Below are 27970 nucleotides of genomic sequence, written 5' to 3' on the forward strand. Positions count from 1 at the left end.
CTATTATGCAGTTCCCGTTGCATAAAATTTGTGAAGTTGATTACTTTTTAGGAATCATCTAGTACATTTGAGCTTTTGGTGCAAAGGGGATTGAAAGATTATCTACTTGGATTGAGAACAACGTGAAAAGTCAAATTAAAAAGTTATGAGCATTCTAATTCTCATTGACTATCGAACGACTCTACTCCATTTGATTAATTTTGTCAATGTAAAATGGTTCTTGTTGTGTCAAAGTTGTCACATGTTCATCATCAATTGAAATCGATGTTTCACGTTATCTAAGATGCCATGCTTTTGTGCTTTTGTTATTAGCACTTCAACGAATGTGTTTTCTGCATCGATGCAAATTCACTGTGAATTCGGGTGTATTTAAGGGGCGTATTCAATTGGGATTTTAATTCTTTTAATGAATCTAGGGGTATTCAATCATAATTTTAAGTGATTATCTGAAATTCAAAGTGTATTCAATTAGAATTTTAAGATAGTTTATTAAAATCCTTAGAAATTCGGATGTATTCAATTAGGAATTTAAAGAAGTTTATAATATTCCAGGTGTATTCAATTAGAAATTAATTTTAAAGAATTTGAGAAAGTTGATGAATTAGAGGGAATTGGAGAGATTTCGTAGTATATTTTAAATATCCACAAATCTCACCTCTTCCCATGAGATTTCCAGGGGAATTGAATCAAAATTTTATATGGAATCTTTACAAATCAATTAAACTCCATAAAAATCCATTAAAATCTCTCAAATTCTTAATTGAATACACCCCCTTAATTAGGGTTTGAAATTAGTTTATAACATTTTAGGTGGATTCAAGTAGAAATGGATTTTAAAAAGTTAGAGAATTCGAGGGAATTAGAGAGGTTTCGTAGTGTATTTTAAGTATTTACAAATTTCACCTCTCTCCCTAAGAATTTGAGGGTATTCATTCAAAATTTTATATAAAATATGTAGAAATCAATTAAACTTCATCAAAATCCATGATTTTTTAAATCTGTTAAAATCCCTTAAAATTCCAATTAAATACGAAAAAGAAAGATGGGGATTTGAATATGTTTTCTTTTGTACAACATACCACGGCGGGCACACCCTAAAACTTATTATCCCAAAGAGAGGGAAAACTTAGCCCAAAGAGTTGGAAAAAAACCCTTGAAACTCTCTAGAAGCATATGGTCCGAAGGGACTCCGTTGGTCTCACCCACACACAACATAACGTACTTTATTTTCTTGTTTCCACGGTGCTTGAAATATAAAAACGAAAAATCAAAAGAGTAAAATGCTCGACAAACCAACTTAAGAAGAGAGGGAGACCTACACACACAGCCTACAACAATACAAATAGATACTCTCTCTCTTCGTTCTCCTTCGCTTACAGTTTGGGGTTTCGCCTCTTTCTCTCTCTCTCTCTCTCTCTCTCTTCAAATCTCTCGACTTTCTCGTCTCTCTGCTCGGTACGGCCCTTGGGTCTTCGGATGTGTATGCATCCGTCGCCTCCGTCTCTCTCCCCTCTCAGGTATCCCCCCCCGCTCTCTCTCTCTGTCTCTGTATCTATCGCTGTATCTATATACCTGATTTACCTTTTCAATCAAGGACCAAAATTTATGGGTTTTCTCGTTTTAGGGATTCGTGGTTTACCCTAAACCGCCAATTTCGTTCATGTTTGCTCTTGATTTTTGTTTTCTTTTCGTGGGTTTTTATATTTTGCTTTTCTGTGTTTGGTTTTGGGGGTTTGAAGTAGTTCGAAGTAGGGAAGCTGAGGTGAAAAGATGCAAACCCTAAGATCAAACTTGCCGTCGAGGATTCGGCAACTTCTTTCAGCCGACGGTGCTCTCGGGCCATCCATCAAACTTGACTCCGAGCCAGTGAGTTATCTCTCTCCGTCTCCCGCTCATCTAGTTTAGTGTAAAAAATTTACCTTGAACTTGTTATCTGTGTGTATCGTGCAAATTTTTGGATTTGTGTTTATTTTCTCATTCTAGTCCTTTAAACATTAGGGTTTTCTCAGAATCATCAGGGTTGTTCGAGATAGGCCCTTAGGTTTTCGGACTGCATTGCAAACCGAACTCTAGGTTAAATTGTGTGGAGGCTGTATTGGGCCTGTAACATGTGCTTTTTAAATTTTAGAATTGGTTATATGCTTAGTTTTTGTTAAAGTTATTTAAAGTTAAAGATGGTTGTTTGGCTGCTGGTGTACAAATGAATTTTCAATGCTTGTTTCGTATATAGGTTATCCACAAATCTACCACTTGAATTATACTTGTTCTAATCGATGTATTGCTTTATTATAATTGTTAGTAGCACTAGTGTTGTTGTTCTAAAATAACATGTCGTGTCTTTTCTTATTATTAAGTTTTACATTTTGATATTTGATGACCAAGGATTGGAGTATATTTGTAGATTTTCTATTCTCCTTTTTCGATCTTGTTTTTCTGATTTTTTTCATTTATATTATAATTTGTACAATCTTATACATCGTGTGGGATAGGGATAGAATATGCTAGTGAGTATCCCGGTACAACAATATTTGAAAATTCAGCACCGAATGCTTAAACTAGCAATTGAAGTAATTATGTACAGTTTCATTTACTTTTTCTGAATCATTAAGTGTTCGGAGGTTATACAGTCCAATAATCAGAAAGGCACTTTATTTATATGATAGTTAGAGCATTGGCAGGCTACTTTCTGTGAAATTTGGAGAGTTTGGCAGGCTTTTTTATGCTAGTTTGGGTTTAGGGAGAGGAGACTGCTCTTTTCCCTTTTGCTGCCTTTTTTAGTTATGATTGGCTGCAGTTGGTTTTGTGTGGTCTTCTTGACCACCAGCCTTCCATTCTGTAACTTTCTATGCATATGTATGTATGTATGTATGTGTGTCTCTTTAACACCAAAAAAAATTGTAGTTAGAGCATGTTCTGTAAGATTTACTGTTATCTCTAAGGACTATACTAAAGCGATCAAGTTGCAGTTTGGTATTTTATACACTTTACTTTGTATTGGATAAATGTTATTTCTTTTCCCTAAATATGGATATACTGGTCAAGAATCAGGTATATGTAGAGTGTTGAGAAACAGTGCATTTGATTTATATCTGGTTTGAGTATGGCACCAAAATTATTTGTGCTACACAGGTTCTTGTTATATTGCCCAGTTTCTCCATGTCCCACTATGTTTTGTACATTTACCTTACATATCATGCTTAAGATGCACCACAAGTTGCTAGTAGCAGACCCAAGTATCTTCAATGAATTTGTGGAGTATGAACTTAAGAATGCCAGTGGTATTATTTGCTGCAGTCGATGCAAATAAATTGTGGACAGCATTAACTTAATATGTTCAATTTCCTAAGTAGTCTATTTCTGTTGTTATGGAGATAATACAAATTTTTTCCAAACCCAAAGTTGCTAGTAATTTTATCAGTTCGATACTTTTTATATTTAATGTAAATAAGTTTTCTAGTTGTTAAAATTACTTTTTGTAGATTTTTTGGTATTTCTTATTGTTATATTTGATGCTTTTCTTTCTTTTATGTACGGATCTTCCTCTTCTATGTTTCCATTATTATTATTAGTATTATATATATATTTTGGTGTTAGGCAATGAGCTTCCTTAAGCTCTTAATTGATTTTGTTTCCAGGATAAGATTCAACTAGATTCAACTGATGTCAATTTCTAAAATCGAGACAACCTAGCCATGATAAATTTTTGTTTTATATAAATATTCATTGATGTTAATAATCTCTGTATGGTATAGGAGTCATGTCAGAGTTATATATTTTCCTTTTTAGGGTTGTGAAATTTTGAAGCTGAGGAAGATTTATCCCCTCCTTTGAGGATATTACTGATAGCTTTATAACCTAATGTTATACATAGTATAGTTTTCTTTGACTACATTTTCTTTCTGACGTTAGTGTGCGATACCTTATGACTGCATTTTGTTTGTTTCAGCCTCCTAAGATCAAAGCCTTTATCAATAAAGTGATACAATGTCCGTTACAAGATATAGCAATACCTCTTTCCGGTTTCCGTTGGGAGTACATTAAGGTACTCCTCATTTTTCTTGGGTGAAATTTCTTCTTATTATTCTTTCTGTTACTAATATGATGCTTTGACTTCAGGGTAATTTTCACCATTGGAGGCCGCTTTTTCTGCATTTTGATACATATTTCAAGACATACTTGTCTTGTAGAAATGATCTACTGTTGTCGGATAAAATCTTAGAAGATGATAGTCCGTTTCCAAAGCATGCTGTGCTACAAATTTTGAGAGTGATGCAAACAATTTTAGAAAACTGCAATAACAAGAGTTCATTTGATGGCTTAGAGGTATGTTTTCTTGGTGGATGAAAAATTGTGCTTTATTTTTTGGGTCTGATCTTTGCATTTATTTTTTGGCTCTGATTTAGCGGAAGTTTTTTTACCATGTGTCTTTATAATGTATCAATATTTTATTTCTTTTTCAGCATTTCAAGATCCTGCTTGCATCAACAGATCCCGAGGTCCTTATAGCTGCATTAGAAACTCTTTCCGCACTTGTGAAAATAAATCCCTCCAAGATGCACGTCAGTGGGAAGATGATCGGTTGTGGTTCTGTAAACAGCTATCTCCTGTCTCTGGCACAGGGCTGGGGAAGCAAGGAAGAGGGATTGGGTTTATATTCATGTGTTATGGCAAATGAGACTACCCAAGATGACGGGCTCAATTTGTTCCCATCTGATGTAGAAAATGATTCTGACAAGTTGCAGTGCCGAATAGGTTCTACGCTCTATTTTGAATTGCATGGGAATGCCCAAAGTACAGAGGAGAGCTCTAACAACGTAAATAATTCTTCCAGTTTGGGGTTATAAACATTCCAGATTTGCATTTGCAAAAGGAGGATGATTTAAAGCTAATGAAACGATATATAGAGGAGTACAGGGTACCTCCTGAACTCCGGTTCTCACTACTGACAAGAGTCAGATATGCTCGTGCCTTCCGTTCTCAGAAAATATGCAGGCTGTACAGCAGGATTTGCCTTCTTGCATTTGTTGTGCTTGTTCAGTCTAGTGATGCCAGTGTAGAACTGAATTCCTTCTTTGCTAATGAGCCAGAGTACACAAATGAACTAATCAGAATTGTGCGGTCCGAAGAATCGGTGTCTGGGACCATCAGAACACAGGCAATGCTTGCGTTGGGTGCTCAGTTAGCTGCATACTCAGCGTCTCATGAGCGGGCACGAATCTTGAGTGTATCTAGTATCAGTTTTGCAGGGGGAAATCGTATGATACTCCTGAATGTGCTACAGAGAGCTGTTAGATCATTAAAAAACTCCAATGATCCAACTTCTCTTGCTTTTGTTGAAGCACTTCTTCAGTTCTATCTGCTCCATGTGGTTTCATCATCAGCTACAGGGAGCAATATTAGAGGGTCAGGCATGGTTCCGACATTCTTGCCACTTTTGGAAGATTCTGATCCTTTGCATTTGCATCTAGTCTGTTTTGCTGTCAAAACTCTACAAAAGCTCATGGATTACAGTAGTTCAGCTGTGTCTCTGTTTAAAGAGTCAGGGGGAGTTGAGCTTTTGTCTCAGAGACTACAGATTGAGGTACACAGAGTTATTGGTTTGGCTGGCGATAATGATAACTCAATGGTTATTGGTGAAAGCTCAAGATACAGTGACAACCAGCTGTACTCACAGAAGAGGCTCATCAAAGCTTCATTGAAGGCACTTGGGTCTGCTACATATGGCGCTGGGAATTCCTCCAGAGTGCAACACTCCCATGACAGTTCTTTACCTGCAACTCTTTCTCTGATATTTAGGAATGTGGACAAATTTGGCGGGGACATTTATTACTCTGCAGTGACTGTTTTGAGTGAAACTATCCACAAAGACCCAACTTGCTTTTCTGCTTTGCATGAAATGGGTCTCCCAGATGCATTTATATCCTCAGTTGTAGCTGGCATTCTTCCATCCGCAAAGGCTTTTACTTGTGTACCTAACGGTCTTGGTGCTATTTGTCTTAATGCCAAAGGCTTGGAGGCTGTGAAGGAAAGTTTAGCATTACGCTTTCTTGTTGACATCTTCACAAGCAAGAAATATGTTACGGCAATGAATGAAGCCATTGTTCCTTTGGCAAATGCAGTGGAAGAGCTTTTCCGCCATGTATCTTCGCTAAGAAGCACTGGTGTCGATATCATCCTTGAGATAATTGATAAAATTGCTTCCTTCACTGACAGCCACAATACAGGGCCAGAAGGAAAGGCAAATGGGAGTACTGCTATGGAAATGGATTCTGAAGATAGAGAACATGAAGGTCATTGCTGTCTGGTTGATTCTGTAGATTCGGCTGCAGATGGGATCAGTAATGAGCAGTTCATTCAATTATCCATCTTTCATTTGATGATACTGGTCCACAGAACAATGGAGAATTCCTGAAACATGTCGGTTGTTTGTCGAGAAGTCAGGAATTGATGCATTACTGAAGCTTCTTCTCCAACCCACTATTGTACAATCATCTGATGGGATGTCTATTGCTTTGCACAGTACTATGGTTTTCAAGGGTTTTACTCAACATCACTCTGCTGCCCTTGCCCGTGCATTTTGCTCCTCCCTTAGGGACCACCTAAAGAAAGCTTTATCTGGATTTGGGGCAGTTTCAGGATCCTTTCTACTGGAACCTAGGATGGCATCAGATGGTGGAATTTTTTCTTCTCTATTTCTTGTTGAGTTCCTCTTGTTTATTGCTGCCTCAAAGGACAACCGCTGGGTAACTGCATTGCTTACGGAATTTGGAAATGGTAGCAAGGATGTTCTTGAAGATATAGGATGTGTCCATCGTGAAGTTTCCTGGCAGATTGCTCTTCTAGAAGATACAAAGTCTGACGTGGAGGATGATAATGCTGGTTCTACCACTGAGTCACAACAGTCGGAAACAAATACAAGTGAAACTGAAGAGCAAAGGTTCAACTCTTTTAGGCAGTTCCTTGACCCGTTGCTCACAAGGAGGACTTCTGGCTGGAGCATTGAATCCCAGTTTCTGGACCTTATTAGCCTATACCGTGACCTTGGTCGCTCCACTAGTTCTCAACAAAGGACAAATTCTGATGGTCCTTCAAATCTTCGGATTGGATCCAGTCATCAATTCCAACATTCTGGGTCTTCAGATGCTGTTGGTCCTCTTAATAAAAAGGAGTATGACCAGCAGAGGTCATATTATACTTCTTGCTGTGACATGGTGAGATCACTTTCTTTTCACATTACCCATCTGTTTCAAGAGATGGGGAAGGTCATGTCGGTACCTTCTCGTCGACGGGATGATATAGTGAATGTTTCTCCTGCTGCAAAATCTGTGGCGTCTACTTTTGCATCCATTGCATTTGATCACTTGAACTTCGAAGGGCCTGCTAATTCTTCTGGATCCAAGGATTCCATATCAACAAAATGTCGGTACTTTGGTAAAGTTATTGATTTCATTGATGTAAGTCTACTGGAGAGAGCAGATTCATGTAATGCTGTTTTACTAAATTGCTTATATGGTCATGGAGTTATCCAGTCAGTTTTGAAGACATTTGTAGCTACCAGTGAATTGCTCTTCACAGTTAGGGCTCCTGCATCCCCCATGGAAACAGATGATGGGAATTCAAAGCAGGATGAAAGGGAAGATATTGACCATTCATGGATTTATGGTCCTTTAGCTAGCTATGGTAAACTTATGGACCACCTAGTGACATCTTCTTTCATTTTATCTCCTTTCACAAAACACTTGCTATCACAACCCCTGGCAAATGGAAATATTCCTTTCCCGTGCGATGCTGAGACCTTTGTAAAGGTCCTCCAGTCCATGGTACTGAAAGCAATTCTTCCTCTTTGGACTCATCCTCAGTTTGTTGATTGTAGTTATGATTTTATTAGTACCGTTATTTCTATAATCAGGCATGTATACTCTGGGGTTGAAGTGAAGAATGTTAGTAGCAGCAACACGGCCCGTATTACTGGCCCCCCTCCTAATGAGACAACTATTTCAATGATTGTGGAGATGGGCTTTACCAGGTCTAGGGCAGAAGAAGCTCTGAGGCAAGTTGGATCAAATAGTGTGGAGTTGGCAATGGAGTGGTTGTTTTCCCATCAAGAAGAGACTGAAGAAGACAATGAACTTGCTCGGGCACTTGCCATGTCTTTGGGTAATGAATCAGACACTAAGGAAGCTGTTGCAAATGAGAATGCTCAGCAGCTTGAAGAAGAGATAGTCCAACTTCCTCCTGTTGAGGAGTTGTTATCTACATGTGCAAAGCTTCTGCAGATGAAGGAACCTCTAGCTTTTCCAGTTCGAGACCTGCTAGTAATGATATGCTCCCAAAATGATGGTCAATATCGGCCTAATATCATCTCTTTCATTGTTGATCAGATTAAAGAATGTAGTTTATGTTTTGACAGTGGAAAAAGTACTTTGCTATCTGCTCTTTTTCATGTTCTTGCTTTAATTCTTCAAGAAGACGCAATTGCACGAGAACTTGCCTCGAAGAATGGTCTTGTGAAAGTTGCATCAGACCTACTCTTCCAGTGGGATTCTGGTTCAGTTGGCAGGGAGAAACATGAAGTTCCAAAGTGGGCAACAACAGCTTTTCTTGCTGTTGATCGGCTGTTGCAGGTGGATCAAAAACTGAACCCTGAAATTGCAGAACAGTTGAAGAAGGATGGTATCAGTAGCCACCAAACACCACTTAGCATTGATGAGGACAAGCAAAATCAGTTGCAGTCTGCATTGGGATTATCTTCAAAGCATATAGAAATGAAAGAGCAGAAGAGGCTTATTGAGATAGCTTGTTCTTGCATCAGGAACCAGCTTCCTTCTGAAACAATGCATGCTGTTCTGCAGCTTTGCTCTACTCTCACAAAAACTCATGCTGTTGCTGTTCAATTTCTTGATGCCGGGGGTTTAAGTTTACTACTTTCTTTGCCAACAAGTTGCCTCTTTCCTGGGTTTGACAATATTGCTGCTACCATTATCCGTCATGTTCTGGAAGATCCTCAAACTCTTCAGCAGGCAATGGAATTTGAGATTAGGCACAGCCTTGTGGCAGCTGCGAACAGGCATTCTAATGGTAGGGTTTCTCCCCGCAATTTTTTATCGAGTTTAAGTTCTGCAATTTCTCGTGATCCTGTGATATTTATGCGTGCTGCTCAGTCTATTTGTCATGTTGAGATGGTTGGTGAAAGGCCTTACATTGTTTTGCTGAAAGATCGTGAGAAAGATAAAAGCAAGGAAAAGGAAAAAGAGAAGGATAAATCTTTGGATAAAGACAAAACACTAATGGCTGATAGTAAAGCTGCTCTGGGTAATATAAATTCAGTAGCTTCTGGCAATGGACACGGCAAGGTTCATGATTCAAAAAGTGCAAAAGTGCATCGAAAGTACCCCCCGAGTTTTGTCTCTGTGATTGAGCTTCTTCTAGATTCTGTGTGTACTTATGTACCGCCGTCTAAGGATAATGTTGTCACTGATGCACCACCTTCAACGGACATGGATATTGATGTTGCTGCTACAAAAGGGAAGGGTAAAGCAATTGCCTCAGTGTCTGAGGATAACAAAACTTGTACCCAAGAAGCTCCTGCATCTCTTGCAAAGGTTGTATTTGTTTTGAAGCTTCTAACTGAGATCTTATCAATGTATGCTTCATCTGCACATGTTCTGCTTCGGAAAGATGCTGAAATTAGCAGTTACAGGGCCCCCAGTCTAAAGGGTCCTACTGCTGTATGCACTGGTGGAATATTTCACCATGTTCTTCATAAGTTTCTTCCATATTCACGCAGTGCCAAGAAGGAAAAGAAAGCAGATAGTGACTGGAGGCACAAATTAGCAAGTAGGGCTAGCCAGTTTTTAGTTGCATCCTGTGTTCGTTCTTCTGAGGCAAGGAGGAGAGTTTTTAACGAGATCAGTTTAGTCTTTAATGAATTTGTAGAATCATGCAATGGTTTCCGGTCACCTAACAACGAAATACAAGCTTTATGTGATCTACTTAATGATGTTCTGGCTGCCCGTACTCCTACTGGTTCATACATTTCCGCTGAAGCTTCTGTCACTTTTATAGATGTTGGTCTGGTCGGGTCATTGACTCGAACTCTCCAAATGCTGGACTTGGACCATGCTGACTCACCTAAAGTTGTTACTGGTCTTCTCAAAGCTCTTGAGTTGGTAACCAAAGAACATGTTCATTCTGCTGACTCAAATTCTGGTAAGGGTGACAATTCTACCAAACCTCCTGATCATAATCAATCGGGAAGGACAGACAATATTGGTGAGAGATCCCAATCTATGGAAACACCATCCCAGTCCCGCCGTGATTCTGGTCCAGCTGAGCACATTGAGTCTTACAACGCGGTCCAGTCCTTTGGTGGTTCTGAGGCTGTGACAGATGATATGGAACATGACCAAGATCTCGATGGAGGTTTTGCTCCTGCAAATGAAGATGAATATATGCATGAAAACTCTGAGGAAACAAGGGGTCTTGAAAATGGCATTGATACTATGGGTATACGGTTTGAAATTCAACCTCACGAGCAAGAGAATCTTGATGACGATGACGAGGAGGAGGATGAAGATATGTCTGAGGATGATGGAAATGACGTAGATGACGATGAAGATGACGATGATGAGGAGCGTAATGATCTGGAAGATGATGTGCATCACCTGCCACATCCTGACACCGACCAATGATGATCATGAGATTGATGATGATGAGTTTGATGAGGAAGTATTAGAGGAAGATGATGAAGAAGATGATGATGAGGAAGATGGAGTTATACTGAGGCTGGAGGAAGGCATAAATGGGATTAATGTTTTCGACCGTATTGAGGTTTTTGGTAGAGATCCTGGTTTTCCTAATGAAGGACTTCAGGTAATGCCAGTTGAAGTTTTTGGTTCTAGACGTCAAGGGCGCACTACTTCTATTTACAGTCTTTTGGGAAGAACTGGCGAGAATGCCACTCCATCAAGGCACCCTCTTCTGGTTGGACCTTTGTCGCTGTCGTCAACCCTGCCTAGACAATCAGGTAAATATGTTTAAATGCTTTTGATGTTACTTCTTGTATTTGATATATTATTTTGGTAATTCTCTTCTCTGATGGTGGGTTCCTGGCTTCCAGAGAATGCCCGTGATATGGTATTACAAGATTTAAACTCAGAGGTCACGTCGTCAAGATTGGATAATATTTTCCGATCACTGAGGAATGGGCGTCATGGACACCGATTGAATCTGTGGATGGATGATAACCAGCAAGTTGGTGGATCAAATCCAAGTTCAGTGCCACAAGGACTTGAGGATTTGCTTGTGTCCCAATTGAGGCGACCCATGGCTGACAAGACACCTGAAGAGAATAAGACAAAAGCAGTGGATCCTCAGAACACAGCTGAAGCTTTAGAGTTACAACCACAAACAGGTGTCAGGCCCGAAGTTCCCGTTGAGAACAATGTCACTATTGAGAGTGGAAGCCTGCCTCCTCCGGAGACAATTGATGACTCTGGACATGCTGATTTGAGACCAACTACAGTGAGTGAATCTCTACAAGCAATGGACATGTCTAGCATGCATCCTCAGTCCGTTGAGATGCAGTTTGAACACAATGATGCAGCTGTGAGGGATGTAGAAGCTGTGAGCCAAGAAAGTGGTGGAAGTGGAGCAACTTTAGGGGAGAGCCTTCGTAGCCTTGATGTTGAAATTGGGAGTGCTGATGGTCATGATGATGGAGCAGACAGGCAAGGTTCTTCTGATAGAATGCCACTTGGTGATTCACAGGCAACTCGAGCAAGAAGAACAAATGTATCTTTTGGGAATTCTGCCACGGTCAGTGCAAGAGATGTTTCTCTACACAGTGTAACTGAAGTGTCTGAAAATTCTAGCCGTGAGGCAGATCAGGAGGGTCCAGCAGCAGAACAGCAACTTAACAGTGACTCCGGTTCTGGGGCAATTGACCCTGCTTTCTTGGATGCCCTTCCTGAGGAGTTGCGTGCTGAAGTTCTCTCAGCACAGCAGGGTCAAGCAGCTCCACAGTCAAATGCTGAGCCACAAAATGCTGGAGATATTGATCCCGAATTCCTTGCTGCCCTTCCTCCTGATATCAGAGCAGAAGTTTTAGCCCAACAGCAAGCTCAAAGGCTACATCAGTCTCAGGAACTCGAAGGTCAACCAGTTGAAATGGACACAGTCTCAATAATTGCAACATTTCCTTCGGAGTTGCGTGAAGAAGTACGTTATTCAGGTTCCTTGGGCTATATTAAATTCATAATCAAATTTGTAATTCAAGCTGTAATATTTTGTTTTTGGTTTATGTGCTCAGGTTCTCTTGACTTCATCTGACGCTATACTTGCCAATCTTACCCCTGCTCTAGTTGCGGAGGCAAACATGTTACGTGAAAGATTTGCCCATCGTTATAATCGTACCCTGTTTGGTATGTATCCTAGAAACCGTAGGGGTGAGACTTCAAGACCAGGTGAAAGCATTGGATCTAGCCTGGACAGGATTGGGGGAAGCATTGCGTCACGTAGATCAATTGGTGCCAAGGTAGTTGAAGCCGAAGGCGCTCCATTAGTTGACACAGAAGCTCTGCATGCAATCATTAGGGTTCTTCGTGTTTTTCAGGTAGTATATGAGTGTAATAGTATTTATTCGTTTTTATTTTTATTTTCCTTTTCTTACTAGAAACTGATTGTCACAATTTTACAGCCGCTGTATAAAGGTCAGCTGCAGAAGCTTCTGTTGAATTTATGTGCTCATAATGAAACCCGAAATTCGCTTGTGAAAATTCTCATGGACATGCTAATGCTTGATACAAGAAAGTCCGTTGATCACTCAACTACTGCTGAGCCCCCGTATCGGCTTTATGCTTGCCAGAGTAATGTGATTTGTTCACGCACTCAATCTGGTAAGATCTCCTTTATGGATGATTTGTTTGAGATATGTGAGGATGTAACTGTGGGATTATACCGTAGCAGCTAATTTGGTCATCGGTTCTAACATTGCCTGTTACTCTATAGGTGTTCCGCCATTGTTATCTCGGCGAATTCTTGAAACTCTGACTTATTTGGCTCGACATCATCCTAATGTGGCAAAGATTTTGCTTCACTTTTCTGTCCCACAAGAAACAGATAATATCGATCATGGACGTGGCAAAGCTGTGATGGTTGTTGAAGAGACTGGGCCAAAGAAAAGTCATCAGGAAGGATATTTATCTATTGCTTTGCTTTTGAGCCTCTTGAATCAACCCCTTTACTTGTTCAGAAGTATAGCTCATCTTGAACAGGTGAAAATCTTATTTGGTTATTATTTTGTTTTTGTGTGGAGGGATTTATACTGCTATGCGAAACTGTAGTAATGTGGACTTACTTTCATCCTTAAATTCTTTATGCAGCTTCTTAACTTATTGGAGGTCATCATTGATAATGCTGAAAGCAAACCATTTGTCAAATCTGGGGTTGGGGTTTCTGTTTCTGAGCAATTGTCGGCCCCTCAAATTTCGACTTCAGATGCTGAGATGAATACAGAATCTGGTGGGACTGCTGCTGTTATGGTTGGTATGCCAGATAAGGTGGTTGATTCCTCCAAACCAACAACTTCTGGTGTTGATAGCAAATGTGATACCGCTAGTGTTCTGCTTAACCTTCCACAAGAAGAACTTCGCCTCCTATGCTCACTGCTTGCACGAGAAGGGTATGGAAATTATAACTTCTATTTTTCTGGTAGCTTAATTGTTTAATTACTAGGAACATTTTCTTATCTTTTTTTAATTTCTCAAATTGTACTCCTTGTTATTGGGAAGGGGCTGCTTCATGGTTAATGTTAGGGTGTTTACGAGATGGCTGTGTTTTGTCTGTCCACTCTCTTTGTTCATCTTTATTTTATTTTATAATTGTCGTCTCTTTTTCAATAACAATGTATTAACTAAGACTACTTTTCTGGAGATACTTGTATTGTCTTATCCTGCTCCTGCATTGTAACACTTATGTTGATTACAAGGTTAGTCTTACGTAAATTGCAGTTACGCATATCTTGGTTGCTGACATTTTTTGTTTTCAACCCAGATTGTCAGATAATGCATATACTCTTGTAGCGGAGGTAATGAAGAAGTTGGTGGCAATTGTTCCTACCCATTCAAACCTGTTTATTACTGAGCTAGCAGAGGCTGTTAGAAATTTGACTAGAGCTGCTAGGAATGAGTTGCACACATTTGGTGAAACGGTGACAGCACTCCTCAGTACCATGTCTTCTGTTGGAGCTGCAATCTTAAGAGTTCTGCAGGCATTAAGTTCCCTTGTTGCTTCTCTGATGGAGAAAGAGAAGGACGCACAGATTCTTGCAGAAAAGGAGCATACTCTTTCTCTTTCTCAAGTTTGGGACATAAATGCGGCTTTGGAACCTTTGTGGCTGGAGCTGAGCACTTGCATAAGTAAGATAGAGAGCTATTCAGATTCTGCCCCTGATACGATGACTTCATATCGAGCTTCTACATCTAAGCCATCTGGTGTAATTCCTCCGCTGCCTGCCGGCACCCAAAACATCTTACCATACATAGAATCTTTCTTTGTGGTTTGTGAGAAATTGCATCCTGGGCAGCCAGGCCCTGGTAATGACTTTGGCGTTGCTGCAGTTTCTGAGTTTGAAGATGCCAGTACATCTGCTGGCCACAAGAAAACCTCAGGTTCCTCTTTGAAAGTTGATGAAAAACATGTTGCTTTTCTGAAGTTCTCAGAGAAACATAGGAAATTGCTAAATGCTTTTATTCGTCAAAATCCTGGTTTGTTAGAAAAGTCTTTCTCACTCATGCTTAAGGTTCCACGCTTTATTGATTTCGACAACAAGCGTGCTCACTTCAGATCAAAAATAAAGCATCAGCATGATCACCATCATAGTCCTTTGAGAATTTCAGTAAGAAGGGCATACATACTTGAAGATTCATATAACCAACTTCGCATGCGATCAACTGAAGATTTGAAGGGGAGATTGACAGTTCACTTTCAAGGAGAGGAAGGTATTGATGCAGGTGGACTTACTAGAGAATGGTATCAGTTGTTGTCCAGGGTTATTTTTGACAAGGGAGCACTACTATTTACAACTGTGGGCAATGAATCAACATTTCAGCCAAATCCGAACTCTGTTTACCAAACAGAACATCTTTCGTATTTCAAGTTTGTTGGGCGAGTGGTGAGTACCAGAGTTGTTTAGTTGCTCTTGTTGGATTGAGTTGTTTTGCTAGAAGTTTTATCTGACGAATCTTTTACAGGTTGGGAAAGCACTCTTTGATGGCCAGTTATTGGATGTTCATTTTACTCGATCTTTCTACAAGCATATTTTGGAGGCAAAGGTCACTTATCATGATATAGAGGCCATCGATCCTGACTACTTTAAAAACCTCAAGTGGATGCTTGAGGTATGTAGAAATCTAGCAACTTCCCTACATTCGCTTGCACTCACTCTCACTTTCACTTTCTCGCTTTCATTTTTTAATTAAGTTATTGACTCTCTTTCTCACCTACTCCTTGCTTGGCGATCGTTTTACAGAATGATATTAGCGATGTACTGGACCTTACTTTCAGCATTGATGCTGACGAGGAAAAGCTGATATTATATGAAAGGACAGAAGTAATGAATTTTTCCTCTCCCGTTACCCTGATGAACTAATATTCTGTTTTAAGGACTACATTTATTATACTAATTTTGTTGAACATAATGCAGGTAACAGACTATGAACTGATTCCTGGTGGCCGGAACATCAAAGTTACGGAAGAAAATAAGCACCAATATGTTGATTTAGTTGCTGAGCATCGGTTAACAACCGCCATTCGTCCTCAGATAACTGCTTTTTTGGAAGGATTCACTGAACTAATTGCAAAGGGATTAATATCTATTTTTAACGACAAGGAACTGGAACTTTTGATCAGTGGGCTTCCAGATATTGATTGTGAGTTCCCATGTCAACTCTGTTTCCCCTCTTCTCTACCTTTAACAGGACATGCATTCTCATAAAGATTTATTTTTCCATGTATTTCAGTGGATGACATGAGGGCAAATACCGAATATTCTGGATACAGCCCTGCATCTCCTGTCATTCAGTGGTTTTGGGAGGTTGCCCAAGGTTTTAGCAAGGAGGATAAAGCCCGTCTATTGCAGTTTGTAACTGGCACCTCTAAGGTATTAGTTTGCACTTGTTTTCTTCGTTTACTCTTGAACTGGGATGTAATTGAGAGAAAACATTCATAAATTTATTACTGCTTCATGCTTTTTTTTTCCCCTTTTGTTTAAGTCGTACCGTAGAATTATTTTGGAAGCTGGCGTTGGAATTAAAAAATGCGGTGGTGATGTTCAAGCGGTTATATTCATGGCATAGCAAAATCTGAACATGTGGAAAGGCTTTTGAATGCATGGGTCTTGTACAAGTTAAATTGTTCCTGTATCCCGTGCTAGTGATATCTTGTTTTCTTATTTATTATACATGACTTCCTTTCACATTTGACATAATTTCGCGATGTATTATGATATCTACTATATTTCTTGTATAAGATGTGGTCTGAGCATTGGTGCTCCGTATTGTTCAGGTGCCTTTAGAAGGTTTTAGTGCACTTCAAGGGATCTCGGGCTCACAGAAATTTCAGATACACAAGGCATATGGAAGTGCAGACCACTTGCCATCTGCACATACTTGGTAACTTAGACTCTCATGTTATTTTTTCTTGAATATGTTACTCCGTTATCTGTTTGAGTTATCAGATGCCATTTGAAACTTTTCGCTCGAACTTCTAGCCTCCAAATTAAGTTTATCCAATTGCGAGTGCACAGCTTATTGAATAAATTTACTTATTTGTGCAGCTTCAACCAGTTGGATCTACCGGAGTATCCTTCTAAACAACATCTTGAGGAGAGATTGCTTCTTGCGATTCACGAGGCCAACGAAGGGTTTGGATTTGGTTAAAGAGCCTTGTTCTTTAAGTTATCACCGTGTAGATAATATCAATCTTGTTAAAAGATCTCATGGAAGGGGGAAGTGGTAAATGGTCGTACGAGATGATTTGAGTTTTTCTTGATACATTATATACTGTACAGTCGTTTCTTTTTCGCAATGAAAAGTGCTTTTGGCAGTTATTTTTTGCCATTTCGCTTTCACAAGTCATTTTAATGTTTGATCACTGTTTCTTTGAAGCCGAATCTCTCTCCCTCTCCTCCACACCACCGTCGTTATGAACGCCCTTGTAACCTTTTCGGTTTTTTCATTTTCCAGTATCATCATAATGCCCTTGTAACGTTTTCGTTTTTTTTCATTTTCTGGTATCATGGGCATGGGGCACTCCAACTTCCGACCTCTAGAAACAATTCCCTTTCAACCTTTGGGGATGTTGCGGTGTAAATTTTTCTGTGCGCCAAAGAGAAGTAAACGCCCCACGGTCGCATTAAATATAATCAACATGGGTAAACTATATTAAAAGACCCAATTTTAAATTCATACATGAAAGAAATGAATCATTGTTGATTTTATAATGCATATGCCACTTAGTACTATGGTTTAGTGGTCTATCGGTATTTATCTTCACTTGTAAGTGACGTCCTTAGTACTAACAATTTTAGTGGTCTATTGGTATTCATCTTCACTTGTATGTGACGTCCTAAGTTCGAATCTCATAAATAACTCTCTCCACTCCGTAGTATAAATATATTCATTATATCAAGGATTCAGTACCTAAAACATGTAACCTTTTAGAGTCGTTCCAAATTGGTCTCGATCTTCTTAAACATTCCAAACAAATATCTAACTTATTGAAAATATCACATTGATTAAGCCTCAGTTAATTTTTTGTTAAATGTACAATGGCAACAAGGGGTCCCACTTTTTAGCTTACTTGGACATTAAAATAATAATAAAAATAACTTACAAAAAAAAGACATGAAGATGAAATAAATAAACAAATTCACAAATAAAATGAAAAAAAAAAAAAATGAAGATCGGGAATATCAAGTGAGTCGTGAAGATGCTTGTGCCTACATCATGGTAGTCCATACCATTTCAGCAACCTCCATGACCTTCTTCTCAGTGTTGGTTAATTGAATTGTAAGGTGGAGTTGGTGATTGTGCATTGGGTTTGGAGGTAATAGCCTGATGGGGGAGGTTGTGGTAGTTGGTGGAAGTCATGCTTCTATGACATTTTATTAGTTTTGGAGACAAAATAAGCATAGTTATTAAATAAATTTAATTAGGGCTTACTGGATGTGACAAATTCAATAGATTGGGTGCTTGTTTGAAAAGAATATTTGTAATTTTTTTTTTTTTTTTTTCACTCAAACTTTTTTCTCCATCTGAGAGAATCAAAGAATTTCTAGACCAATAAAAAAAATTCAAAATTTATAAAAAAAATTTGAAAAAAAAATAAACAAACGCACTGTGAAACCCCACCCCCAAATAAATTGTAAATTTTACATTTTATTTTAACAATTTATGAAATAATGATCTTGTCCCCTATCCTTACCCAATCCGGATCCTCTTTTAAGATTCTCCTCATCTCTCAGCTTGCCATGTGGCACCACCCTAACTCACCCCTTCATTCTCTCTCAGCTCACTCACTCACTCACTCTTTCTCCCTCTCTCGTACAAACTCTCTCACTCTCCCCGATCTACACACGCACGCACCCATTCGCACACTCACACCCACCGGCGACGATCACACCACCACCACCAACCTTGCGAGGACTCTTTCTCTCTTTCTCTCTCTCTCTCTCTCTCTCTCTCTCTCTCCCCATCGCCTTTGTGAAGCACCAAGGGAACTGGAGTAGGGCTTAGAGACTTCGGCGAGCCTCGTGGGTCTCGAGCAAAGATCCGGCCACCTCCGGCCATTTCACGATGAATCTCAGGTACTAATCTCTCCTTCTCCTCTCTACCTTCGTTTTGATAGTTAGATCGAAAGGTAGGGTGGCCAATCGACGTTGACCGGAGCTCGGAAGGCTCCGGCCTTCTTCCTTGGCGAGAAACGGGTTGGTTGACCCAAACCTAGAGGCCCAAGTCCCCTAGCCCAGAGTTTTGGGCCGGGCTACAAAGCCCAACCGATTTACAAACCCAAACCCTTTTGGACTAAGGCCTTCGGGTCACACCAATCCAGGCTTCCAGCCCGTTTAACCCTAAACCCAAACCCCTTTTATTTAAACCCTAAAACCATTTATCTTGGGCCGGGCTTTCAAGCCCAGGGCCTGATAGAACCCAAACCTAAAACCCTTGGACCCCAGACCTTTGGGCCTTGAGAACCCGGGCCCTTGGCCCGTTGACCCTTGAACGACGACACGGGCTATTTTTCCGACCAACTTTCCTGCGACCAATGGCGGCGTGTGGGGGTACTGAGGTCCCCCTTTATGTTTTTTGACGTCCTGAATCCGTTTATGGCGTCCGTTTTCCAAAATTCAATCATTTGAGTATAGTTTTGTTAATTGGACCCTTTATGTGCTTAGGTGCAATTATTGGCCGCGATTTCGTTCTTCCTATTTCGTACGGTTCTTTGACGACGGAGGATCTGTTGGTGGATCCCTTCTAAAATGCATGTTTTAGTAATAGAAATGCGTACATGAAAAGCATGATTTAATGGTAATGTTTTATTGGATTTACTTTATATGGTTATCATGGTTTACTGAGGATATTTTGGAATACCATACTTTATCGAACTGTTGTTCTTTGTAGTATATATGATGGATGATTATATACTATTTATGAACTTACACTTCTTGATAGTATATATGATGGATGACTATATACTATGAAGATGTTTTTGAGATATATGTACTTATGCTGGAAAGATTATATTCAATATTTTGTGCGTATCTAGTGGTCACTGTCCTGGCTTCGGGGCGAGGGAGATATATGTAGATGGCTTCGAGCCGAGAAATATAGTGCCTACGGGCTATTTGATACCACTACTTAGCACACTATATATGATGTATGTTTTATGAAGGTTTTATGGCATGCTAGGGTTTAAGTTTCCATAAAACTTTGGGGGTTAGTACTGTTGTTGAATACTTGTTTCAGTATTATATATATATATATATACATCAACTTAGTCCACTCATGTTTGTTTTGCGCTCCCTCAGGATATAGAACGAGGCTTATAATTCGAGCGACGAGGCATTCCCCTACTAGTGATATTGTGCCTTCATCTCTGCTTTGACATCATTGTAATAACACCTTCTATTGTATTATGAATTAGATGTATGCTCTGAACATGTCATGCACTATCACTATCCTTATCATTGTTGGTAGTTGAATATTAGTATATTATTTTATGTAGTTCGAACAAAATTATACGCATGATTTACATGTTCTCAGCATATGCATTCATTAAATGGCTTGCGTTACTCTCAGTTGTCGGCTAGCACGTGGCCATCCCAATGTCCCTTGGACATCGAGATCGGGGCGTGTCATGCACACATTACTAATTGAAACAAAATATGTAATAAACGCACACATTATTCATGTGAGAGAATTAGATCCTAACGTGTAAGTGGCGTGAGCCAACGAGAATGTCAGATAAAAAAGCGTGGTGGAATGTTAGGATCTAATTATCCCACGTGAAAAGTATATAACATATTTTGTTCAATTTGCCACTTACGCACTTAACACCTGTGCCAACGTGTGAATAGGGATTCGTTTGGGGGATTTTATGTAGTTGACCCAAAAACTAGATAGAGAAGATGCACATGACTACTTCAAAAGGTGGACCTCTTAGAGAAGAATATCGTTGTACTAATTGAAAGAACGCAAAGTTATAAATCTCAAGTTAAGGGTTATGAGCATCGGAGAAAAAACCGAACTTCCATTCCAAAGATTGCTTGGACAATTGATACAGTGCAACAATTCATTGATCTTTGTAACTCAAACGTACGGATTTACATTCTCTACTAGTCTCAAACCTTTACTGCTCATATGTAACATCTCAAACATCTGGAGGATGTCAGAATATGGTCATGGAACATTTTTAAGGAGGCCTTGTCTTTATCGTAACCAAGTCCTTGACCTGGAACCTGGAACCTGATCTCTATAGTTTTTGTTGCCCGGGTTCGAAGGGCCTGGTTTTTGACCAGTGGCTGCCGGTCTTGTTAAACTTCTTGTGATCCTGGACCGTGGTTTTTGGTCTCCAGACTTGTCAGTGCTGGATTCGGCTGATGACATCTTCCTGTCAGCCAAAGTAGCTGGCAACATCACATTCTCATGACCTTTGCTGTGCAACTCTCTTCGTCTCCTCAACTCGCGAAGGGAGTCGGTTCCCTTTAGTAGGACGGACTCCTGGCTTGTCATTTGGTTACTATCGCTCAAGTTACTTAGCCTCAAGGGGTCTATGTCGCCAATAGTCTCTCTTCTCGGCCAGGATTTTCTGTCATTGGGGGTTGGGGCACCTGACTTGTCGCCACAAAGTGTCGATATCACATGTTCTTGTTCTTTCTGTCTCAATTTCTCTTCAAGCTCTTTAACCTGGCAATATTTTAGGAGGAAAACATTACTCACTGGTATATCAATCTATCAAGCACTTTTAATTGCAGAATGAAACTCATATAAAGAACCTTCAGTTGCAGAGCTCCCTTGTTGTTTTCCTCCGTTATCAGCCTTTTCTCAAGTTCTTGAACCTGCCACAATAAAAAAGCAGTAAATTAAAAATGTGGTCAATTTGCAGATGTGAACAAAATATGACATTTTCTGATTTTTTGGTCGAACAGAACTACAGCATTGAAACCCCGAGATATGAACAAAATATGACATTTTCTGATTTTCTCAGTCGCATCTGCGCGTCATTCCAACTAGTACACATCAGCATATACACATAAATAAATCAAAGCCTAGTGTACTGCTACTGCATATCTACATTACGAAGTACCTACCCATTATGAGACTATACGATATTGTATCACTGCTAATCGCGAAAAGATAACCGCAAAACAGTAAATAAAAACGTGGGACTTATCCATTTAGCTACAGAAGTAATTAGTCTAGAAGAGAAAGACCATTTGGCTGGATAAACTTCTCTGTGAAATTTTATAACTACATTGCACCCTAATTTTAGGTTGGCTTGAAATTGACACAGAAAAAGGGGACGTGTGATAATTTTTTGGTAACTACATTGCACCCTAATTTTAGGTTGGCTTGATAATTTTTGATAATTTTTTGATAATTTTGATAATTTGCATTAGAGAAAAATAAACTGAAGGTTACCCTTGGAATTTTTGAAAATTACCTTCCGCTGAATTACGGCCGTATTGTGCTCATACTCTTGCTTTCTTTCTTTTAACTTGTTCTCGAGGTCCCTGACCTGTGTAGCATGAGCGAGAAGTCAAAGCTCAACAGAGTTACAAGAGCCAAACTTCTGTTAGACACAGATCAGTCGGCATTTTTCTTTAATGAAATTCCTACTCGTTTAGCATCTGACGCAGGAACTAATTCTTAGTTGATGACAACCAATAGTTCAGACAGAGCTACAGTTGCTTCTCCTAAGTGTGAAGATGACTAATAAGTAGTACAACTCATACCACTCCGAATAACGGAGCCACATTACAGGACAGAGCGCTGCAATCACACTAGAAGTGTTATTAGAGCTTCCCTTCCCACAATATGCAAGTGGTGTAGCTAGAGCACTCTATCAAATGAGAGTCACAGATCATAAAAGCCTTATTTAGTCTATGATATTCGTGGTTGTCAAAGAAAACAGCTACGTCAAAATTATAGTTTTAGGTAGATTTCACTTCACATACCTTGTTTTGAAGAACCATGGAATCTGCATGTTCCCGTTCTTTCAACTTGTCCTCAAGCTCTTTGACCTTTGGGTAAAACAGAAGCAAATGTTAGCCAACATAATTAAACTGTGCACAACAAAAGAACAGGAAATTAACATAAATCATCTGCCAAGCAACCTTTTTGTGAAGATTCAAGCATGATTCTTTCTTTCCATTTGCTTCATCTGAAAGTTCCAACAACTGATTTTCCAGTCGTCTGCACACATCAGTCTGCACAGCAATCTGGTCTTCAAGTTCATTAATCTTTTCTTGTCGACTTCTAGACAGTTGAAACTCCCGTTTTGCTTTACCTTCTAGATTCTGCAAGTTCTCTTCTAATTTATGTAAATCATCATCTTTGGATTTCAACTCTTGCTTTAGCTTGTCAAGCTTCAAAACAAAATAAAAAAGTGGAAATTAGTAAAATCCACCATCTGTTAGTTGCTTCTTTAGTTGAAAGTTCTCTTCTAACTTGTGCAGAGCACCATCTTTGGCCTTCCCAAAACTTACCGTTAGTTTTAGCTTTTGAATCTCACCCGTATCTATTTGCTTCCTTGCAGGACCCAATTCAACACCTCGAACCCGTGTTGCAAAGTTAAGAGAACTTAGAGTCTCACTTACATCCTGCTCAGACGGGCTTATTTGGACAAACATTAGAGTTTTAGCATCACCACCTGCGACATGCCAAAAGAAATATATGATATTACACACTGATCTCTATATAAATAAGAAATTCCAACTTGATGCTTGTTTTAAAATTCTTTTATCAGTTATCAGTTGACACACCAAGTCTTTAACATATCAATCCTCGCATAAGTGAGACCAGAATAAAAGTTGTTTCCCACTTCCTACTCTAAAGTTATAATAAGGTTGTGATGTACAAATGCTTCCGTTTCCTGGCATAATAACGGAGCATTCAAGCTGCAAGCAACATTCATTTTCATGCTTACCCAAGGAGTCTTGAAGTAGATGCGTGAGCTTGGAATTCCTGCAAACACCAACACACACATCAGATTATAAAAGAATGGGAGCGACAAATGTCAATACAAGAAAAAATAGAAACAAACCTGTATGGAATGTGGCTTCTTTTTGTTGCCAAAGCTGAGATGACATCCCCCAGAGCTGAAAGAGATCTATTGATGTTTTGAGCTTCCTTAAGGCGTTCCCCTTGAACTTCGGTTTTTGCTAGTCTCTCACTGCCAGCCAAATCCACAAGCCAAAGCTTGCTCATTGTGGACTCACCAGTGATCAAATTCTGAGCTTTTACCATGATGCAGAGTATGCTGACAGAAGATGGAATGAAGAACATCAACAAATATAAGAAGCAATATTATAAAAGACAACACAAGCACACCCTCTTTCTGTATGGATCAAAAGGTCAGACCAATATATGTAGATTAAACTGAGGTCAATTACCAATGAGATCGGCTGCTATGCTCGTTCACATTGTTTGATCCAACTGCCCTTGCACTGCTTCCAGCTTGCAGAACATTCCAAACCTCTTTAATGCTCTCAACTTTGGCTTCAACAATTCCAGGTATGTGATGAGCACCTTCAGGAGCTTGCCTCATCTCCAACCTATAATGAAAGAAAATTTCTTGTCAAATCGACTGTCTCTGCATATTATAAGAACAAACCAAGCCGCATCTACACTATGCTAATAATCCAAGAATTTACAGGGTAACAGAAAACTGTTGCTCAGGTGAGACCTCTGAGTTACAAACAAGCCAAGCGGCATGTACACTACACTAATAATCCAAATTTAATGGCTAACAACAAACTATTGCTCAGGTGAGATCTCTGAGTTGCACTAAATTGTATGACTAAAACTTACCTTTTTGATGTCGGAGAGGCTGCTAGCAAGTCTCTGATTTGCTCATTATAAACTTCAAGGACGCTAACAGATATGCTATATGTAAAAATTTCTTTCCTTTCCTCAGCGGTTTTAAACAACTGTTCCAAGGTCCTGTAATTGACCCCTCGATTAGTTTCAGAACCTTCCATCGTGAAAGTTTTTCCAGTCCCCGTTTGCCCATAGGCAAATATGCAAACATTATAACCATCTAACACTGAGGTTATCATTGGTGAAGCATCTGCAAATACATCAACTGTAACAAGACAAAACCTTAAGTCAACAAATTTTCGTGTGTAAAATCATTGACTGACCAGTTCCCCAATATCAACTAATACACCAGGTTAAGTAAGGTAGAAAATTTTCACTGTGGTGTATGCACACTACCTTGATCATCCTCTGGTGTGTAAACTCTGTCAAATCTGAACATCTTTTTAGTGGACCCACTAGTAAGTATCCCAAGTTCTCCATCCTTAGCTGCGTCAAATTTTACAACTGTTGCATGCCCAGCTAATAACTCATCTTTCCGCAACGGGCGACACCGACAAAACACCCGAATGTTCCCTGAAATGTACAGTTCAAGGCAAGAGCACCAACCAATTTGATTCACAATACTAAGAAAAATATTGTACCTTTTGCCTCCTGCATTTGGTTATAAAGTATCTTCCTCTTTGCCTGCTCCTCATTGAACTTAAGCTTAAGTTCATCAGACTGTGCAACTAAAATATCAATAGTTTAATTAGATATATGGTTTCAGATAAATCTTATTTAACACTGATACAAACTTACCCATCGTTTGAATTGCAAGTACCATATTGTTGAATTCTGGAATTACATCAATAAATTTGTGCACTTCAGAATATAGTTGAGAATAGTCTTCCTTCATTAACTGCAAATGGGTCAATCATTTTCAGTTCAATCTACCAAGGGGTCACTACATGAATTTGGAAATAATTAATGAAAATAGTGTACCTACCTTGACTTTACTTTCTAAATTGTCAGCAACTGCGGACCACAACCCCTTATCATACTCATATCTAGTAGAAATATCTCTCAATTTTGCTTCTGCTTCGTCTCTAGCATGATCTGAAAAGGAACAAATGATAATCATAAGACTATCTGTGATCCAATATATAAATGTTGCAAAACCATCAGATTGACCATAGCTCCCTGATGATACTCAAAAGTAAAGTATTAAACACTATTTCATAGTTGGATCTTGCCTTACCTAAGCAATGACTTTCATACAACTTGTTATCGAGTTCCATGGTGATATTCTGTAACTGTTTGTTTGCAGATGTCAGTGACATCCAGGCCTCATGGCATTCATCTGTCTTAAGCTGGAACTGTCTCTTCAGATCCTCTATCTTCTTTTCATACTTGGTTGTAAATTCCAACCTCATATATTTGTCCTGCAATTGCCATCAATTCAGAGGCAATGTAAAAGAAAAGTCAAGCATTCCAATCTTCTTATATCAATTGAAGCTAAATCTAACCTGAGCAGATGAAATTTCTATCTCAGCAGCACAATTGTTACATACAAGATGTCCAAGTTTCATCTTTGATGCTGCATTCAAGTTATATAACACAAGGCATGAGTCTCGAGAGTAAGTTACATACAAATACATCTCATGTGGCCAACTAAAAGTAGAAATATGAATATACCAGGTAACGTAGCTTCCCGCTTTATACAAATTCCCCCAACAATTGGACTTCCATTAACTCCATCAAACCTTATGAAAATTGCCCCATCCTCCCCCACCGAAACTGCAACATCTACTAACTGTAGTGCCTTATTAGCTCCAACGATAGAATAGATATCAATTCCTGATAGAACCTGTTATCACAAACCGAAAAACAGACCACTTTCAGAAATTACTAGTAACCGAAATATGCACGAATCAAAATTCATGTACCTAACAAATATGTTAGCAAACTAGTTTAATTAGATTTACTTGCCTTCTCTTCCTGCATGAAGACATCAAACACTCTCATTCCTTTCGGACCATTCGTGTATACAATTTCCGCAAAGTGAAGATCCACGAAGTAATCTCCGGGGGATAGGTTCTCAAAACGGTACGAAAAATCCCCAAACCTTGCAGATTGATAAACGGATGGCACATCACTGCCGTCAATGGTCTCGTTAGTTCTTAGAACATCGCCTCCTTGAAAAAACCCGTCAGGCTCAACTCGAATCCCGGGATTTATATTTTCCGTTACAGCCTCCCCTCCGGCATTCACAAATAGCACAATGCTATCTAATTAAGGAGACAAATCAGTGTGGAATTATACACCAAGAAACAAAGACCAACCAAATGCAAAATTATCAAACCCTAATTGTACAAATTGTGGTCAATTTGTTTGATTAGTTTCCAAGAAATGAGCGAGCTGCGATGGGTACAGACCTGAGAAAGTGGAGTGAACAAACCCAGTTCGGACCAATCTCGAACCTGGCACACAGAGCGCGGAGAGGGTCGAGTCTTCGTCGTCAGCGACATGGCCACTGTCGATCGGTTTGGGGTGTGTTTCGAGGCCAAGAACGTTGCAAGACCAAGAACCAGGGAATTCGGCGTGGGAATCGGTGGGCTGTGCCTCTGCCATAAGAGAGAGATTTCAGTATGCTTCCTTTCACTGCTTCACAAATTTGAAATCTGAAATTAATCGACCGTTTGAGGGTTTGAAATCTCCGTCTCCTTACTTTTACTGCTACACAAATTTGAAATTTGAAATAATTGACCGTTATTATTTAGCTCGCTCATTAGGCTTTTTTTTCCCTCACGAGGAAAAACGATAAATTTGGTGGGTGGGCCTAGTAGTTTTTGCTATAGAACATAACCATCTCTAGGGATGGTTTCGGTTTGGGCCCCGAACTAAAAACTGAAATTGTATCTACTTCGGATCTTAGTATCTGAGCTCAGAGATCCATAAATTTGAATTACACAAATTGAATATGAAAGTTCCCTTTAACGACTGCGATTTCTTTTCCACACAAATGTGTGGCCCATAGTGGATCCAATTCCTTGGAAACCCAATCCCAAAGCCCGAACCGCAATTATCGGTTGGAAATTTCTGTCCGGATTTCAAACCGAAAGTTTTGGAATTCCAAAATTTGAGAATACCGAAATGTGTTTGGATTTCAGGTCGGGTTGGGAGTTAAACGGGCTTTTTTGGGCCAATTTTCAAGGCCCAGATGGGGGTTTAAATTATGAAGATGGGGTTCGAAGGGGAGGACAGAGGGATGATGAATGTAGTAAAGATTTCCTCTGCGGTTCATTCCTTCTCTTTCACGCCACGCTTGCAAGTAGTGAAGATTTCCGATGCCTCAGGCATATATTCCGATGCGCATTGGTCACTTATGTGAT

The 27970-nt window shown here is 39.5% G+C and overlaps 2 protein-coding genes across 2 annotated transcripts; one reads left to right on the forward strand and one right to left on the reverse strand.

The window, feature by feature from the left end:
* The first annotated feature begins 1332 nt into the window (after positions 1-1332).
* Positions 1333-17117, forward strand: LOC125476732 (E3 ubiquitin-protein ligase UPL2-like). The gene is given in 20 exon segments (XM_048583163.1): positions 1333-1517; positions 1740-1866; positions 3947-4042; positions 4117-4323; positions 4461-4833; positions 4836-6409; positions 6411-10688; positions 10690-11026; positions 11120-12219; positions 12311-12613; positions 12698-12896; positions 13009-13274; positions 13383-13681; positions 14053-15172; positions 15252-15398; positions 15530-15610; positions 15704-15929; positions 16020-16159; positions 16564-16670; positions 16835-17117. Coding segments are annotated over 19 exon segments (11052 nt in total). The 5' UTR covers positions 1333-1517; positions 1740-1770; the 3' UTR covers positions 16938-17117.
* A 3671-nt stretch (positions 17118-20788) lies between these two features.
* On the reverse strand, positions 20789-27381 carry LOC125476623 (kinesin-like protein KIN-14R). The gene is made up of 19 exons (XM_048582919.1): positions 27014-27381; positions 26568-26866; positions 26274-26445; positions 26105-26175; positions 25837-26020; positions 25585-25694; positions 25398-25497; positions 25241-25327; positions 24996-25172; positions 24591-24864; positions 24173-24334; positions 23824-24039; positions 23707-23744; positions 23267-23430; positions 22895-23146; positions 22736-22801; positions 22222-22296; positions 21554-21616; positions 20789-21464 (listed from the first exon to the last, which is right to left on the reverse strand). The coding sequence occupies exons 1-19, from the start codon at positions 27207-27209 to the stop codon at positions 20988-20990; spliced, it is 3183 nt and encodes a 1060-aa protein (XP_048438876.1). The 5' UTR covers positions 27210-27381; the 3' UTR covers positions 20789-20987.
* Between the last annotated feature and the right edge of the window lie 589 nt (positions 27382-27970).

This window comes from the organism of the source record quoted next, unplaced genomic scaffold (genome assembly GCF_019419815.1).
Source record: "Pyrus x bretschneideri cultivar Hongxiangsu unplaced genomic scaffold, Pyrus_bretschneideri_v1 Contig2, whole genome shotgun sequence".
Classification (NCBI taxonomy): Eukaryota; Viridiplantae; Streptophyta; class Magnoliopsida; order Rosales; family Rosaceae; genus Pyrus; species Pyrus x bretschneideri.

Bases quoted from the DNA above. Each gene is read 5' to 3' on its own strand.
- LOC125476623 (XM_048582919.1), bottom strand. From the start codon at position 27,209: ATGGCAGAGGCACAGCCCACCGATTCCCACGCCGAATTCCCTGGTTCT. The intron at 24,865-24,995 runs GTAGTGTGCATA...GTCTTGTTACAG, and splicing joins CACACCAGAGGATGATCAAG to TTGATGTATTTGCAGATGCT. The intron at 23,745-23,823 runs GTTTGTTTCTAT...TGGTGTTTGCAG, and splicing joins AGAAGCCACATTCCATACAG to GAATTCCAAGCTCACGCATC.